General features: G+C 49.2%; 8 protein-coding genes across 8 annotated transcripts; 3 read left to right on the top strand and 5 right to left on the bottom strand.

The window, feature by feature from the left end:
- Positions 1 to 8: 8 nt before the first annotated feature.
- N7473_007905 (N-terminal L-serine N(alpha)-acetyltransferase NAT4) lies at positions 9 to 972 on the bottom strand (the record flags this gene model as incomplete). The annotated part of the gene is made up of 2 exons (XM_057153845.1): positions 9 to 736; positions 879 to 972. The coding sequence occupies 2 exons, from the start codon at positions 970 to 972 to the stop codon at positions 9 to 11; spliced, it is 822 nt and encodes a 273-aa protein (XP_057008183.1).
- A 441-nt stretch (positions 973 to 1413) lies between these two features.
- N7473_007904 (uncharacterized protein) lies at positions 1414 to 2770 on the bottom strand (the record flags this gene model as incomplete). The annotated part of the gene is made up of 7 exons (XM_057153844.1): positions 1414 to 1580; positions 1651 to 1796; positions 1860 to 1915; positions 1979 to 2260; positions 2319 to 2423; positions 2497 to 2643; positions 2702 to 2770. 7 exons carry the CDS (start codon positions 2768 to 2770, stop codon positions 1414 to 1416), a joined length of 972 nt encoding a protein of 323 aa, XP_057008182.1.
- Positions 2771 to 3331: 561 nt separating this feature from the next.
- N7473_007903 (uncharacterized protein) lies at positions 3332 to 4183 on the bottom strand (the record flags this gene model as incomplete). The annotated part of the gene is made up of 3 exons (XM_057153843.1): positions 3332 to 3866; positions 3918 to 4086; positions 4147 to 4183. 3 exons carry the CDS (start codon positions 4181 to 4183, stop codon positions 3332 to 3334), a joined length of 741 nt encoding a protein of 246 aa, XP_057008181.1.
- Positions 4184 to 4401: 218 nt separating this feature from the next.
- On the bottom strand, positions 4402 to 5948 carry N7473_007902 (OPT family oligopeptide transporter; the record flags this gene model as incomplete). The annotated part of the gene is made up of 5 exons (XM_057153842.1): positions 4402 to 5036; positions 5083 to 5332; positions 5367 to 5593; positions 5663 to 5809; positions 5873 to 5948. 5 exons carry the CDS (start codon positions 5946 to 5948, stop codon positions 4402 to 4404), a joined length of 1335 nt encoding a protein of 444 aa, XP_057008180.1.
- A 1695-nt stretch (positions 5949 to 7643) lies between these two features.
- Positions 7644 to 8772, bottom strand: N7473_007901 (aldo/keto reductase family protein; the record flags this gene model as incomplete). Its single annotated transcript, XM_057153841.1, has 3 exons — positions 7644 to 8118; positions 8170 to 8575; positions 8646 to 8772. 3 exons carry the CDS (start codon positions 8770 to 8772, stop codon positions 7644 to 7646), a joined length of 1008 nt encoding a protein of 335 aa, XP_057008179.1.
- Positions 8773 to 9354: 582 nt separating this feature from the next.
- On the top strand, positions 9355 to 9900 carry N7473_007900 (alpha/beta fold hydrolase; the record flags this gene model as incomplete). The annotated part of the gene is made up of 1 exon (XM_057153840.1): positions 9355 to 9900. One exon carries the CDS (start codon positions 9355 to 9357, stop codon positions 9898 to 9900), a length of 546 nt encoding a protein of 181 aa, XP_057008178.1.
- Positions 9901 to 10651: 751 nt separating this feature from the next.
- Positions 10652 to 11874, top strand: N7473_007899 (zinc-dependent alcohol dehydrogenase family protein; the record flags this gene model as incomplete). The annotated part of the gene is made up of 4 exons (XM_057153839.1): positions 10652 to 10798; positions 10877 to 11266; positions 11329 to 11775; positions 11830 to 11874. The coding sequence occupies 4 exons, from the start codon at positions 10652 to 10654 to the stop codon at positions 11872 to 11874; spliced, it is 1029 nt and encodes a 342-aa protein (XP_057008177.1).
- Positions 11875 to 12283: 409 nt separating this feature from the next.
- On the top strand, positions 12284 to 15205 carry N7473_007898 (putative raffinose synthase protein Sip1; the record flags this gene model as incomplete). The annotated part of the gene is made up of 2 exons (XM_057153838.1): positions 12284 to 12478; positions 12563 to 15205. 2 exons carry the CDS (start codon positions 12284 to 12286, stop codon positions 15203 to 15205), a joined length of 2838 nt encoding a protein of 945 aa, XP_057008176.1.
- Positions 15206 to 15351: the final 146 nt, after the last annotated feature.

Here is a 15351-nt window from a genome sequence, read left to right as displayed (position 1 = left end):
ACATCAACTCAGTCCCCCAGCCGCTTGGACAAAATTAAATAATCAAACTCCTTAATCGTCCCATTCCGTAACCTCCGCGGTTGCGGCGAATACTCATCCACCTCATAACCACCCTTTTCATAAAACCTCCTAGCTGTGGCATTGCACTTGAACACCGTCAACATGGCCTTCTCCAACCCGATAAGCCGGCCAATCTCCTCCATCCGCGTCATCAACAACACACCGAGGCCCCGACCCCGGGCCCTCGGCGACAAATGGATCTCGTAGCAATAAACAACCTCTTTCCCATCCTCGTATGTAACCATAAACGACAAAAAGCCGAGTACATTGGAGTGATTCCCGAGACCCGATGGTGAGCTCGGCTTGTCGGATTCTTCGGGGTCATCGCGCTGCGATGCATCCGAGGCGTGTCCCGTGTCGCCCCGCAGGATCAGGTATTTCATATCGGGGAGTTTCATTTCTTTGCGCTTCTTGGGGCGAGACCAGCCTACGCCTGAAGAGGCGTAGTCTGCGCCAGATGTGAATTCGACTAGATCGAGACATGCTTCCAGATCGGCGCGGGAGATGGTTGCTGCGGAATACACATCCAGCTGTGGTGTTTCAGCCGCGATAGACGTCTTCTTTTCAAGAGAGTCACTTTGGGTGTCTTCCTGCGTCCCTGTGATGAGCGGAGTCACGTATCGAGTTGCGAATTCCTCGATGGTGAGTTCATTTGTCCGCTCAACCAGCGGCAGGCCTTCGCGGATATCGCATTAGCACGCGTCGGATTGATCGGTTTAATCAACATGTTCATCTGGTATTAAGCTCTCATGTCATTTAGAGATAGCGTAATATCCGATGTCCATCCGGACAAGCAGATTGGAAAGTTATTTACTTACTTTTGGCGGCACCCGAGACGCGTCTGGTGGGGGTTTCTACCGACCGATGAGCTTTCTTGGCCTTCATGACTCGACCCTCTTTCGTTGCTGGCATGATCGACCAGATAGTGCAATTGAACAAAGGATGCTGGCTCTGATTTGGTGGCTATTCCTATTTGATAGAATTGTTTCGTGTATCAATGGGAAGTATGGAGGAGAGCTGAGCGGCTCGGGTTAGAGTTTGAAGAACGCCTGTTCCGCGTTCTGGATGTGTCTATACGCGAATATCCCTGCTTATAGTGACACGCGCAGGCCTTCTTCGTTACCTTCCATTACTACCTATATCCTCAATCACATTTCCAGTGATGATTGAGCTCTACCATACCATTTTATATTTGACTACTTTTATCTCGAGATTGTCCAATATACCCGCCCTGTTGGGGGAACATTGCCGCTATATATATTGGTAAGGTTTAGCGGCACCTGCTTCCACTGAGTGGCTATTCGTCCAATTGACCCCTGGGCTGTCTATCGATTGCCATAATACCATCTATTCTCATGAGCTCTCGCGCAACTTTGCAGCATGCTCTTCGGCACGTCGCTCAGCTTCAGCAGCTCCCAACTCGCCAAAGACATCAACACCCCAGCGGAAGGGATAGTTGTACCGCTCGTTACGGTCCAGCTTGTTGAGAGCTTCGAATTCCGCGTCAGGGATAACGAAATCTAATATTGTTTTGTCAATCTATGGAAGCACACAAATTATGCAGAGGATTATGAAATTGTCTAGACGTACCCTGGAAATTACTCTCAATGCGAGAAGGTGTGACACTCTTGGGGAGAACTGCAGAGCCCCGCTGGACAGCCCATGAGATAAGTAGAATCGCTGGATCTTTGTTTAGCTTCTTAGCAATTTCCACCACGGTTGGGTCGTCAACAACACTGTGGAAATAAAGGTATTAGCATGCAAAAACGGCATATCGACGTGGGGTTTTCTTTGCATACCGTGGCAGGTTGTAGATGTTGTTTCCAAGCGGACTGTAAGCGACGGGTAAAATATTCTATATTTACAAGAGACAATCAGTAAGTGATCTCAGGACGCCATTTACATGGGGTAGTCCTACATTCTCTTTCAAAAAGTCAAACAGCTGAGGCTGCAACAGATAAGGGTGGGCCTCGATCTGGTTCACTGCGGGAGGGATCTTCGCCATCTTGAGCAGCGATTGCGTCGCCTCGACGGTGAAATTGCTGATTCCAATACTGCGGATTTTACCAGCCTCGACAAACTTCTCCAACACAACCCACGTATCAGCGACCGGGACATCGGCAATGCGGAATCGCTTCGTCACCGGATCGACTGGGGTGAGGGTCTCGTTGGTATACTCGAAAGCGACGGGCCAGTGGATCTTTGAGAAGTTAGCCGACAGCCCGAACCGAACCGTTGGAGGCGATCTCAAATGATACCAAGTAAAGGTCAAGATAGTCGGTCTGGAGGTCACTCAGTGTCTTGTTGAGGGCTTCTTCGACGTGATCAGGGTGGTGATGGGTATTCCAGAGTTTGCTGGTGATCTATACGCGACCATAGTTACGATTAGTGATCGAGAGTTTTTTGCCCTGTCTTATAGTTCCAGGGCGAACATACAAAGATCTCTTCGCGGGGAACACCCGACTTCTTCCACCCATTTCCTACTTCGTTCTCATTTTGATAGCACGCTGCCGCATCGATGTGACGGTACCCCTTGCGAAGAGCAACCTCGACCGCGTTCTCGACCTCATTAGGCTTGGAGAGCTATTTGGCGAATCAATTAGTGGAAAATTCATGATACTGAGAATAAAGCATCACCTACCCAAGTTCCGAGACCAACAGCGGGGATCTCGTAGCCCGAGTTCAGTTTGAACGTGCGTCCTAGAGACATGTTTGACTGGCTCAGAGAATGAGATTGAACAAAACGTATAACAAGGTTGGGTATGCTTCAGGAGCAGATGCGAACGGACGGACTCGATCTATTTATGCTCCTGCATCGCTGCCGAATACCCCTCCCCCTCCACGCTAATCAGTGATCGCATTGCGCCAGACCAGGGCTGCCACATAGTTTGCTGATCTCATTCTCACCAAAATCATCTGATAGCCATGGGTCGAGTGGATGCTTAGAAACATGCGCGATATTAGCTTTGGATGGCACAATTGCCGGCCCCACACGGCCAGGCATGGAGCTTAGATTAAAGTTGTAGCGTATAGTTAATAACACAGGGGTACTGACTATTAATGTCCTTCGGAGTACAAAACATGTGGAAAAATGGGTAGAAAGATAAATTATGAATTAGCAAGACTCTGGGTTATCAAGTGAATGCTAGGTACGTCTCGGAAAACGCAGCCACTTCGTGCTATATCCGATTCGTTCCAACGGAAAAGCAGCCACAGTACACAGTCATCAACATGATGGGAAAACACTGAGAGGAACTAAGTAGAGAATAGATCAACTCAGAGCATTGTACGCACAATAGTCATAATGGTCCGTACGATTACCTGCCCATGTTGGGAAGGGCACTGATTTTCCGGACCCACCAAAGACGGCAAAAGTGGCCAAGAACACCATGACTTGAGTGCCTCCGTCTAGTGCCGCAGAGATGAGGTAATTCCACTTGACGAAATATTGTGGTCGATAACGTCGCAGATAGAATTGACCGAAGGCACCGAGGATGTAGTAGCTCGTGAGAGACGCGTTAAGACCCACAAACAGGTATCCAAGGTACCATAGGATAATGGACGTGTTCAAGTACGGCCAAATTCGCTGTTGTGGGAAGTGACGGTGCATAATGTAGAAAGGCAGTGGAGTAATGAAGCCGATTAAGAATGCGATGGTGACCCATTCGTAGCGAGCGCCAACAGAGAACATCTTGGGAGCAATGGACCAAGCAATGGCGAGAGTGTTGAATTGCTGGATTTGGGCTCCAGACCTGATGTTGGTACCCTCAGCGGACTCAAGAATGGTTGCTTGGTTTTGGACAATCCTAATGACTGATTAGACTAAGTGTCAATATGATATGCCTTTGTTGACTCACGATATCATCGTAACATAGTTAAGAAGGGCTCCCATGATGCAGCCAATGACTTGGGTGACAAAAGTAGCTTTCGAAGACAGTTTGTTCTGCTGGGCTAGCTTTAGATCACGGAGCAGCAGCCATCCTTGACTCAGGGCATTGTAACTATAAGTCTTGAAGTACATGTTGGCTGGAAACTCGTCAGTCAGAGTACATAAACGAACCCAAGGAGTGATAGTGATATGCATACCCAAGGGGTGTCCGGGCATCATGTACCCAGCAAGCATTTGGTAATTGGTTGCAAGTTGAACCCGAAGCCTGTGATGGCAAACTGCGCCCCGAAAAAGACCATAAAGGTCACCAAGAAGAGGGTCGCGATAATAGAGCCCCACCATGGAAGGGTTGAATTCATGACATATAAGCATACAAGACCAACAATCCAACTCAAGATAAAGACACAGAAATACCAACTGCTTGGAACTTCGTCATAATCAAGCATCAACTTCTAGTGAGGGTCAATGGTGGGATTCTGACGGATTCGTTCCTTATCTTCTTCAGTTCGAACGCCAGTGTGTCGCCAGAACATGTAAAGCGAAGGGTCTAAAAGCTTCTTCAGACCCTTCAGCGTAATCCAAGACCATCCAAGACTCACTTCGGCATAGTTCCAGAGTAACATGTGTACAATCGTGGCGGTGAGACCAGCGTTGGATGTGATGAGATAGTTCACATATGTTGCAGTGAGGTAAGGCGCCCCAGTCTGATCAACCAGAGGGCTGTTGACAGTAAAGTCTGCGTTCATGATTGCAGCCTCATCATATTGAACGTAGCTGGTGGAGTTGGAGCTCTGGTCGTAGAGAAGTTGAGACATGAAAGGAAAGTCCATAGCTCTCCAAACATTGCCGTAGTAAAGGACCATGGAAATGGCAATACCTCCTAGATAACCGATGAAGCTGTTGATCAAGGTCTGAAGAGGCATCCAAAGTGGTGACCCGAAACGGGCAATGTTATTCCAGTCGAAGCAGACGGACAAAAGTCCCATTCCTTCATTACCTTGGGAGCCACCGAATAGGTTTGTGAAGACAAGGCTATTCTGGTTGGCCAGGCAGAAGATCGAAACCGCGGATAAAGTGGGAAGATGTACTAATTAATGTTAGGACAAGGTTTAGACCGATGTGATTGGGCCAACGAACCTCGGGGAACCATTCCCAACAGAAGACGGCCACAAATACAAGCCAAAACACCTGAAATCTCTGTTTGGTCTCTGCTTTAGGCTTGTGCAGTGTTTCCATGACAGTGGTGATGGGTAAGTTGATGGGATACAGCATCTTAGTGGGATTCACCAAAACGGTTCGCATGATGCCTGCAACACCATACCCAATGAGTTGTGAAGAAAGGGTAATAAAAATACCCGCCACTTGGTTGGGATATCCTCCATACTAAAGCTTTTGTACAGCCAGAGCTTCTGTCGACAAAGCAGAGACCGATGCAGCTGATGCCTGAGACTGCTGCAGTGTGCTCCGTTCGATTCCATGGGAAGGGATTCAGGAACCGACCAATGGGCCCCTTTCTGGGAATGAACGTAGACATGGCAGTACCAAGTGTTTGCGCAAGGACAGTCAAGAACATGACTGAGATGACTTGGGGCTTGAAATAAATGGTTTCTTGGAGGACGGCTCCGAACCCCGATAATCCGAGACCTTATTTTGGGTTAACGGATATCCCCTGGCTCATATTCAATGTTGAATCGGTATTTTCCATGTACTCACCAATAAAGAACATTCGAAAGGTCCATGGACTGAGCGTTGGGTCATCGTCAACATGAATGACATGAGTGATGATCTCCTCTGCAATCTCAAGGGGACCTTGGTTCTCCTTGGAGAGAGCATCGGCGTCGCTGTAAGCCGGAAGGGGGACTTCGTGAATGGAAGCTCCCTTTTAATTATTGAGAGCTTCCTTGGCAGAAGTATCCTTCAAACCATCTTTCTCACCGGCAATACCTGCAACTTGTCCAGGTTCAATCGGGCCATCTATCTTTTCTGGCATTGCAGCCATGTTAACGATGGACAAAAAAACCAATGGCTAATAGAAATAAAAATTAATGATGTTCAGCATGTAGCAAGTGTTGGGAAGTATTTTCTCATATACCATTGATCAAGCAAGACAAGAGATATCACAATCATGCTAGCCCGTGGTGGCGTATGAGCACTATGGCCTAGTTAGCTTGAGACATACGCTGACAACTTGTCCCAAAGGGGAAGGTCACAACTCGGTGCACCGCTTCAAAGCCGATGCATGCCCCAGGTATCGACGGATTTACCAGATAGGTCTGACGCCACATGCTTGTACTGCGTAGGTTGAGAAATCTCAACGGCGCTATCATTCGATAAATCTACCTAGGTGCGCATTGATCCCCGCCCATCTGATGCAACCACCAGGGAAGAAGCGGGATTGGTCGGTACTTGGGGAGATTGTCGGCTGGACTTAACGTTGTGATACTATGTTATATCAGTTTTTCCCGTCCATTGGGCCCTTATGGAGACTACTTACCGTACATAGATCGTTGTGACCAGGGTCTGGGAAGGCTTGGGAAAGCTTGGGAAGCTTGGAGAAGCTTGACATCCCTTAAACCTCAAACTAGCAAGGGAAGAAACTCCAGAGGATTTGAGGCTGTTCGATAGGTCAGCAAGGGCTTCTCTGGTCTGACAAAGAGGGTTGGATCAACGGACGCACCTCCCCAACAGTGTCATTGTACTCCGGAATGGAAATGGCGGAGAGCTCGGCAGGTATCGTGCCCTGAAGGGACTGGATGATGTCAAAATAGGATGCATTCGCGGCGGCTGAGAAGATGAAGTCGGCATTGACGATTGGCCGTTGTTTTTCGGGGCATGCGACTTGTACGTGGCCCACTTGATGATGCCGAAGTTTAGAGCAGCACCATGAAGCCCCCAGAACAAGTCCGGATGAGATGTCTCCGAGACAGTGAGCAACTTGCCATCCGCCGTCACTAGGCGGACAGACAAGAGACTGTCAATGATCAGGCCGTCAACGCCCTGAAACCGACCAACATCACCACTCGGTGGCCCCAACCATCCCTAGGCATGCACAGGATCCAATTGCTGGAACGATTAATATCAGTACAGCGGAACATAAAGATTCGGATAGGGCGAAGGAACCGACGCATTTGATAAACAGCCTCATACACAGGACGAATAATAGAAACCGAACAAGGTGCGGCCGCCAATTGTCAGAGTACCTGCTTTTGCATCCACGTCGACGGATTTGAGCTTGCTCAAGTCAATGGCGACACCATTTTTCACGTTGCTCAGAGTTGTGCTGGACGAATGCCGGCCGCCGGCCGCCAGGAACGGAAGATTTATGAAATCGAGCGATCCTCACCTAGAATGCTATCAGTCAGAATCCATTGACCTTCAACTCAAGGACTTTATTGGCTACCGCTTTCGCAACATCATCTCCAGTGGCCGGGGATCGCGACGGCGTAGGAGGGTGCGACCAAGCTACTCCAACGATACGTCGCGTTTCCGAATGCGGCGATGCTGGGGAAAGTCATTGTGGTTTGCGCACTCTAGAAGTTAGTAGAATTGGTGAATGCTAGGTAGGGGTCAACAGAAGGAAGCGGTTTAATTGTCCCCAGGGTGAGGCAGAAGCTCAACGCTGCGGATCTTCAGGGGTCTATGGAATGAATGAATTTGCAAAATTTCACGACGTTGATATCTAACTGAATGCAATCTAGACATAATATTCAGGTGTTGGTCTGGAAGATCTCGGGGTAACGTCCACCTGCGGGGGGAATTGGGCCAGGATATCGTCAATCTCCGCCATTTCCTCATCCGAGATTTCAATCAGCTTGCTGTTCTCCTCCACCCGTCCCGCAGTGGTGGCACCAGGAATGGGAACGATAGTGGGCATCCCGGGACGTCTAGAGAGCGCTCTGGTCCAGTTGATCGCAAGCTGAGCCGGGGTACAGCCTTTAGTGTTCGCCATCTGCTCAACCTTTTCTACCAGCTGCACATTTTTGTCGAAGTTCTCCTTCTGGAAGCGCGGAAAGTTGAAAGAGAGCAATAAAGAGTCTTGTGGGAGGTCGTCCCATTTTTTGAATTGACCGGTCAACATGCCTCTGCCAATAGGCGAGTAGGCGATGATTGGAATCCCATACTGGGCGCACGCCGCTGCGACGCCATTCTCTAGGATATCAGTAGAGAACCTAGTTCTGTTAATACACATCAAAGGTTTTTTGAGGGCTCAGACAACACACAGGGAGAGCTCAGCCTCTACCGCGACGACCGCAGTGTGTTTGACGGCCTCATGGATAGTCTCAGCCCGTACCTCGGAAAGCGCAATGCCTCCGATCTTGCCGGTCTGGATATACTCCTTTTCGATCAGACCAAAAGTCATATCCAGAGGGACCGCTGGGTCCCGACGGCCAAACTCAAAGATGTCGATTTTCTTGCGGCCCTTCAGCTGTGCAATACAATCATCGATACTCCGGCGCGTATTCTCCGGCGAGGCATCGGTCTGGTGGGTTTGGGGGTTGACTCCACCCTTGATATTGAGGAAAATCTTATCAGCATCTTCGGGATACTTCTCCAGATACTGCTCGAGGAGAACGAGGGTGTTGTAGTCAGGTGGGCCATAGAATTCACCACCGTTCCAACAAGTACCTATAGCAGCGTTAGCTGAGAAGTGAACATGACAAGACATAGGTCGCCGCTAGCAAAGCTCGTCACATACATCCATTCTCAACCGCAGCGCGCATAGCCTCAAAGGCCTGCTCCTGCGATGGCGGTGTTGCTCGCCAGGTCAATCCCATCAGGCCGAAGCCAATGGGACCAAATTCCTTTCCGACAATTGCAGGCATATTTCTCTTGGGGGAGGTGTGTGACGGTCAAAGTGTAGAGCTGATGGGTAGCATGCCTTTCGACGATGAGCATGCCAGCTTTTTCAATACTACCCGTGGACGTCCTTGACGGACTTCATACAACGAAGCCGATATACCACCGGCATCTCATCGATAAAGGCGAAATAGGACCAGCATTTCATCGGCCGTGGGCTTAAGTCCGGTGCCTAATTCCGTTCAGTAACGGTAACCGGGGGGATGCCGGCAAACAGGGGTAGGTAGCAAACAAGGACCACGTTGCCGACTGAATTCGAAACACTGCATCGGCTACCCATGGAAGTTGGATGCCTTCCCGGGGAATTATGGTTTAGCCATTGTAGATCGTCAACGGGATCGGCGATGTGGCTGACTCCTATTTAACCAATCCGCGAATAGCGGGTACAGGCTTAAAGTGGAATTTAGCGCTCACTTAGATCTTAACCCACTGTACCTTATCTTCCGCATTGTCTTTGGTGCTACAAGCTGAATCGTACACGCACACGCACTTGTTGCCTGCCAGGCTGGTAGAAATTACAAATCATTGTGTCGTCTACGCAGACGAAAATGAATACACTACCTGGCAGCAGCTCTGTGAATGGCCCGCTAATTCTCTTCATTCATGGATGGCCGGGAACTGCCATTACTTGGAAGACGCAGCTGGATGCCTTCGCCTCTGTGGGATTTCGTGCGATCGCTCCTGATATGCCCAGGTACGGAAAGTCGACTGCCCGTCGGATCTTTGATGACTACCCCCAAGAGGCCATTGTCGAGGCTAAGATAGCTCTTCTAGCTGATACGCGCCACGACGCAGCCATATGGGTTGGTCATGACTGGGGCGCGGGTAATACCCTCAATGTGGGAAGGCCCTGGTCAAGCTCTGTGTACCATTCCGCACTATTGAGCATGGCTGGCAAGGACTCTTGCCTCTGGTGGCGCGGGAGATCTACCCCCCGAGGAGTCGCTTTGGGGCAGTGGGAATACATGAGAAAATATGAAAAGGGCTTTGAACAGACAGTCGAATGGATCGGAAAGGACATTGAGGGATTTCGCAAGGCCGGGTTGCAACCAACAACGCCCCCTCGACCCGTCAGTATACCCAAATGTGGATGAGCGGGCACCCTCAGCCTCCTAGCCCGGACATGACAGGACCTCCAATACTTCCAACAGAGATTTCTTGACTCCTTCGTTAGAGATATGCAACAGACTGGGTTTTGAGCTGGATCAGCATATCACCTTCACCAAGCGCGGAATGCCGAGTAAAATGGAAAGGATGTGAAGCTCAACCAATCAACCCTGTTTATCCACGGTGCACTCGTCATAAAGACAATGGGCACGGGTGGCTTACACCTTACTTAGTCTTCCATTACCGCACCAACCAATTAGCTTTGGGCTATCACTCGACGGCACAAGATTGTAAAACTGTTAAATCTCAGCTAAATGGTATATGGTATTTTTGCTATTTGACAATGTGCATTCCAAGAAGAAACTGGTTGGCAGCTATGTCTAGAAAGCAGACACCTTAATAAGTCATTTTGCACAGCATCACTGGCCTTTAAACTGGTAGAAAGGCATATTTGTCAGCTTGTTGTATTATGTCTCCGAGGAGTTGCTCTAATCAAGCCGATCGATGGAAGCTACTAATCATACCAGAGTAGGGAAAGAGGCGGAAATGGTGACTCGATTTTATTCGTTCTCATTCATTGTGCCGTCATGAATTGTGGAGTCGTCAAACCGGTATCTACGTCAAGAGCCCGACAACCATATAAAGCACCCCGCCAATCTCCAATTTCCGACAATCATTGAGACTGTGATAAAAGCTATATTTTTGAAAAGCCCAAATCAAAATATTTCAATGTCTACCATGAAGCAATGGGTGGTGGAGAGCAAGGACAAGGATTTTGACGGCCTGGTCTATCAAGATGCGCCAGTGCCGGAAGTTGGCGAGAGCGAAGTACTGGTGAAGCTCCAAGCTGCTTCGCTGAACTACCGTGACTTGATCATTCCCAAGGTACATAGCATACTCGATTACGAGATGCGTGAGATCTCTCGGACACTCATGTTCTGACATCCAAATACCATGTTCTAGGGCAAGTACCCATTCCCGACCAAATTGCCCGTCGTTCCCGCTTCCGACGGGGCCGGCGAGGTCGTCGAGGTGGGTTCTAAGGTGACCGAGTTCAAGAAGGGTGACAGGGTGGCGACTCTTTTCAACCAAGGACACCAGTATGGCGAAATCGATATCCCCGCGACACACACTGGTTTGGGTGGTGTGATTGATGGTGTTTTGCGTGAATATGGTATCTTCAACGAGAAGGGACTCGTGAAAGCTGCCAAGAACCTCAGTGCCCTCGAAAATAGCACCCTTGCATGTGCAGCCCTTACAAGTTGGAATGCTCTATATGGCCTGAAGCCGTTGAAGCCTGGTCAGACTGTTCTGGTTCAAGGAACCGGAGGTGTCAGCATGTTCGCCTTGCAGGTATGCTCTCGATACTTCAAAATAACAGTCACGGTAATCGCTAACACCTTCGTGTCCGATAGTTTGCCAAAGCTGCTGGTGCCACTGTGATCGCAACGACTTCCTCCGACCAGAAGGGCGAGAAGCTCAAGAAGCTCGGAGCCGACCACGTCATCAACTATAAGATCGATCCGCACTGGGGCGAAACCGCTCGCAAGCTCACTCCAGATGCCGCAGGTGTGGATCATGTTATTGAGGTTGGCGGACCTGGAACCCTGCGACAGAGCTTCAACTGCATCAAGTACGAGGGCGTCATCAGCGTGATTGGCTTCCTGGGTGGCGTCAATGCCCAGGACCAGCCTGCAGTATTGGACACATTGAGCAACATTTGTACCGTCCGTGGTGTGTATGTGGGTAGTAAGGCTCTCATGCGGGACATGATCCGCGCGATCGAGGCCAACGATATCCACCCGGTCGTGGATGAGAAGGTCTTCACTCTTGATCAAGCCCGGGACGCCTATGAGTACATGGTAAGTCAATATGATGCCCTTTTATTCCGGTCGTATATTAACCAAATGGCACAGTGGGCACAAAAGCATTTTGGAAAATTGACTATCAAGGTCAACTAAGGGCCGATATATTTTCTCAGACACGGAGAAGGCCGAGCTGCATCGTCTGCAGAAAGGATTTTCCAGACTATGAGGCAAAAAAATTGAAAGTAAATAATGAGGCTGCTCCATAATTTCAGTAGCTGTCAGATGTGATGAGACGAGTTTGTTAGAAAGTAGAGTGGCATAAGATATGAACGACGAAGGTAAGATCGGCGAGCTTCCCCGCCTTCTCGTATATACCATCATCATACCCCCCACACCAACAAGCTTCTTCATCCATACCCTCCCACGTACATCTTTCCGGATAAAACTGTGATACGTCACAGATATTACATATTTTTTACAAAACTTTTCAATTAACTGCACTACTTGGCACCTTTCCTTGACACCAGTGACCCTCAAATAGATCTACCCCTCACGGCCCCAGATGCAGGCCGGAACTAGGAATATAGCTTCCACCCTCCCCATCATCGGACCGGGCGAGTACCAAAAGATACGTCAGGCAACGTTTATTCGCCCAGCTCAAATGGGTCTGTTTGCTCGAGTGTCGTGTTACCCGCCTCTGGGACAAGTTACCAGCCTGCAGAGGCAGAAAGAATTAAAGCCCGAGGAAGATGATACGGTACGTGCACAAGGCGTTGTTCTCACCTATCATTAAAGGCCAGAGACGCAGTTATTTTTTTTTATATGCTGATTTGCTGGCTAGGTTCGATTTACAGTTGTGATTGAATCCAGCGCCTCTCTTCCAACGCAATCATGGGAAGCGCAGATCTGGCATAACATCACTAGCTCTGAATGGACTGCTCTTTCGCTTCAGAAATGCGATCCTTCTATTGCACCATTGCTGAATGGAAAAGATGCCGAATACAATTATCATCGTTATGTTTTCTCAGACGAAATCCACCTGCCGACGTCAAGTGGGCATGCAAAATTTACGGTCCGCTTTAGAACCAGCCCAGATACCCAATGGCAGTGGGCCAATCAGCAGCAATCAATTAATGATGGAGAGCTTGTCTTTGGTTCCAAGGACGGGATTGATCTTCATTCGTTATCCCCTGATACATCCTTAGCTGATGCCAAAGCAGAGCTTGCCAAATATATCGACAACCTGTCATCAGAGGTGCGGGTTGAATCACGACGTACGGAGGCGCCCGGATCTATTATATGGGCGATTCATGGAGACGTGGATGCCGCGGAGGAAGGTATCTCTGGAGTCAAAACATTGGCACTCGGCACGCCTTCATCGACGATCAAGTATTTCTCCTTGGTACGAATTTGGACACCATGGCTAGGTCCTCGACATGGCAAGGACAAGTTCAGATTGACCGAGGATGCGATACTATGCTCGTTCCTTCGAACAGATGGGACGAATCTTGTACTTCTGGCCATTTCCGGAATCAACGACGTCCTGACTGTTCTCCAATCGGGTGATAATGGAGAAGTAGTGATACAAGCCAGAAGCGACAATACCGAGGTCGTCGAGTTTCAAGCTTTAGCCGCGGTCGCGGAGAACTTCGAGGTCGCCATGTCAGCTGTGATATATGAGTCGAGGAAGATCGTTAGGCCATACGGCACTTTGTCGAGCGAGTCTGTGGACCAGCCCCCGTTATCACCGCTAGGGGACGATGTTGTGGTTTTGGAGAAAGACCCGAAAATCCAGTGGCTTGCTGACTGGTTCGACGGCCTGACATACTGCACTTGGAATAGTCTTGGCCAGGATCTGAATGAGGAAAAGATTATAGACGCACTTGATACCATGAAAGCACATGGGATTCATGTTGTCAATCTCATCATCGACGACAACTGGCAGAGTCTCGATAATGAGGGCGAGTCTCAGTTCAAGCGTCGATGGAAGCAGTTTGAAGCGAATCCCAAGGCATTCCCGCGAGGTCTCAAGCAAACTGTTGAGATGATCCGTCGATCTCATCCCAATATAGGACATATCGCAGTCTGGCACGCTTTGCTCGGTTACTGGGGCGGAATCTGCCCGGACGGAGACCTTGCAAAGAGATACAAGACCAAGGAAGTGAAGATAAGAGATCCTGCGTCTGGAGGCCCCATTGCGGACAATATCCCAGATGGAAAGATCCTTGCAATTGATCCTGATGACGTACAACGGTTCTACGATGACTTTTACGGCTACCTTAAATCGATAGGTATTGACTCTGTCAAAGCCGATGCCCAGTTTTTCATTGATCTCCTCGACGACCCGGAAGATCGCAAGAGGTTCATGACATCTTACCAGGATGCTTGGTCACTCGCCATATTGAAACACCTCAGCAGTCGGGCCACTTCCTGCATGTCAATGACACCGCAGATGATCTTCCATTCTCAATTGCCAACGAACAAGCCCGCCCTTATATTGCGTAATTCGGATGATTTCTTCCCCGAAATCCCAGCATCTCATCCTTGGCATGTTTTCTGCAATGCGCACAATGCACTTCTCACTCGGTATCTCAACGTTGTACCAGACTGGGATATGTTCCAAACCAGTCATCCGTACGCTTCTTTCCATGCTGCAGCTCGTTGCGTCTCTGGCGGACCAATTTACATCACGGACGAGCCTGGAAAGCACGATCTCAAAGTCATTGATCAGATGACGGCACTCACTGTGCTAGGTACCACTGTCATTTTGCGCCCAAGCGTGATTGGCCGCACCATTGACGTTTACCATGACTACAATGAGGGCCATGTTCTGCGTGTCGGAAGCTATACAGGCTGGGCAAAGACTGGAAGCGGCATTTTGGGTCTTTTCAACATCCATTCAGCCGAGGCGTCGTGCATCGTCTCTTTGACAGACTTTCCTGGGATTAAAGATGATTCCGACGGCGAGTATGCCATCCGTGCCCATACAAGTGGCAAAGTCACCGATCGCTTGAAGCCGCTGGCTCAAAATGCCCTGGTGTCTGTTTTGCTGGAACAAAAAGGATGGGAGATCCTCACTGCGTATCCGACTCGATCATTCGCGCTGAAGGGAAGCCGCGGTAGCAGCCCTTCAGGTGAAGCCCTCACTCATGTAGCGGTTTTTGGCCTTCTTGGAAAGATGACTGGAGCTGCAGCGGTGGTTTCTTCGGACATCCATGTTGTCGAAAATGGGCGCTTGCGCTGTGATGTTCATTTGAAGGCACTTGGCACGCTTGGGCTTTACGTTTCTGATCTGCAAGACCGTAGTATTGCCGATGATTTCATGGTCATGATACTCGGGCAGCCAGTGCCGCAGAAGACTGTTTGGAAAGAGGGCGGAGACAATGCCAATATGTTGGCTATTGATGTTCTTGCAGCCTGGAAGGCGATGAAGCTGGACAGCGGGTGGAGTAACCAGGCCTTTGTCCAGATTTTCATGGCATAGTACAATGTTCAAGATTAGATTTAGCATCAGTTCAAACATAAACCGCGTTTTTCACATTTCTTAAAACGTCGACTATCATGCTTGCCGGCTTGTTAAAGGGAGAGTTGCTGAAATTAAAGCAGTCAGGGAACTCGCATCAACGATAA

This window comes from Penicillium subrubescens (assembly GCF_028828155.1).
Source record: "Penicillium subrubescens strain IBT 31985 chromosome Unknown utg000005l_segment0_segment0, whole genome shotgun sequence".
NCBI lineage: Eukaryota > Fungi > Ascomycota > Eurotiomycetes > Eurotiales > Aspergillaceae > Penicillium > Penicillium subrubescens.
Note: the sequence above shows the minus strand (reverse complement) of the source record. Positions and strands in the feature narration are given on the sequence as shown.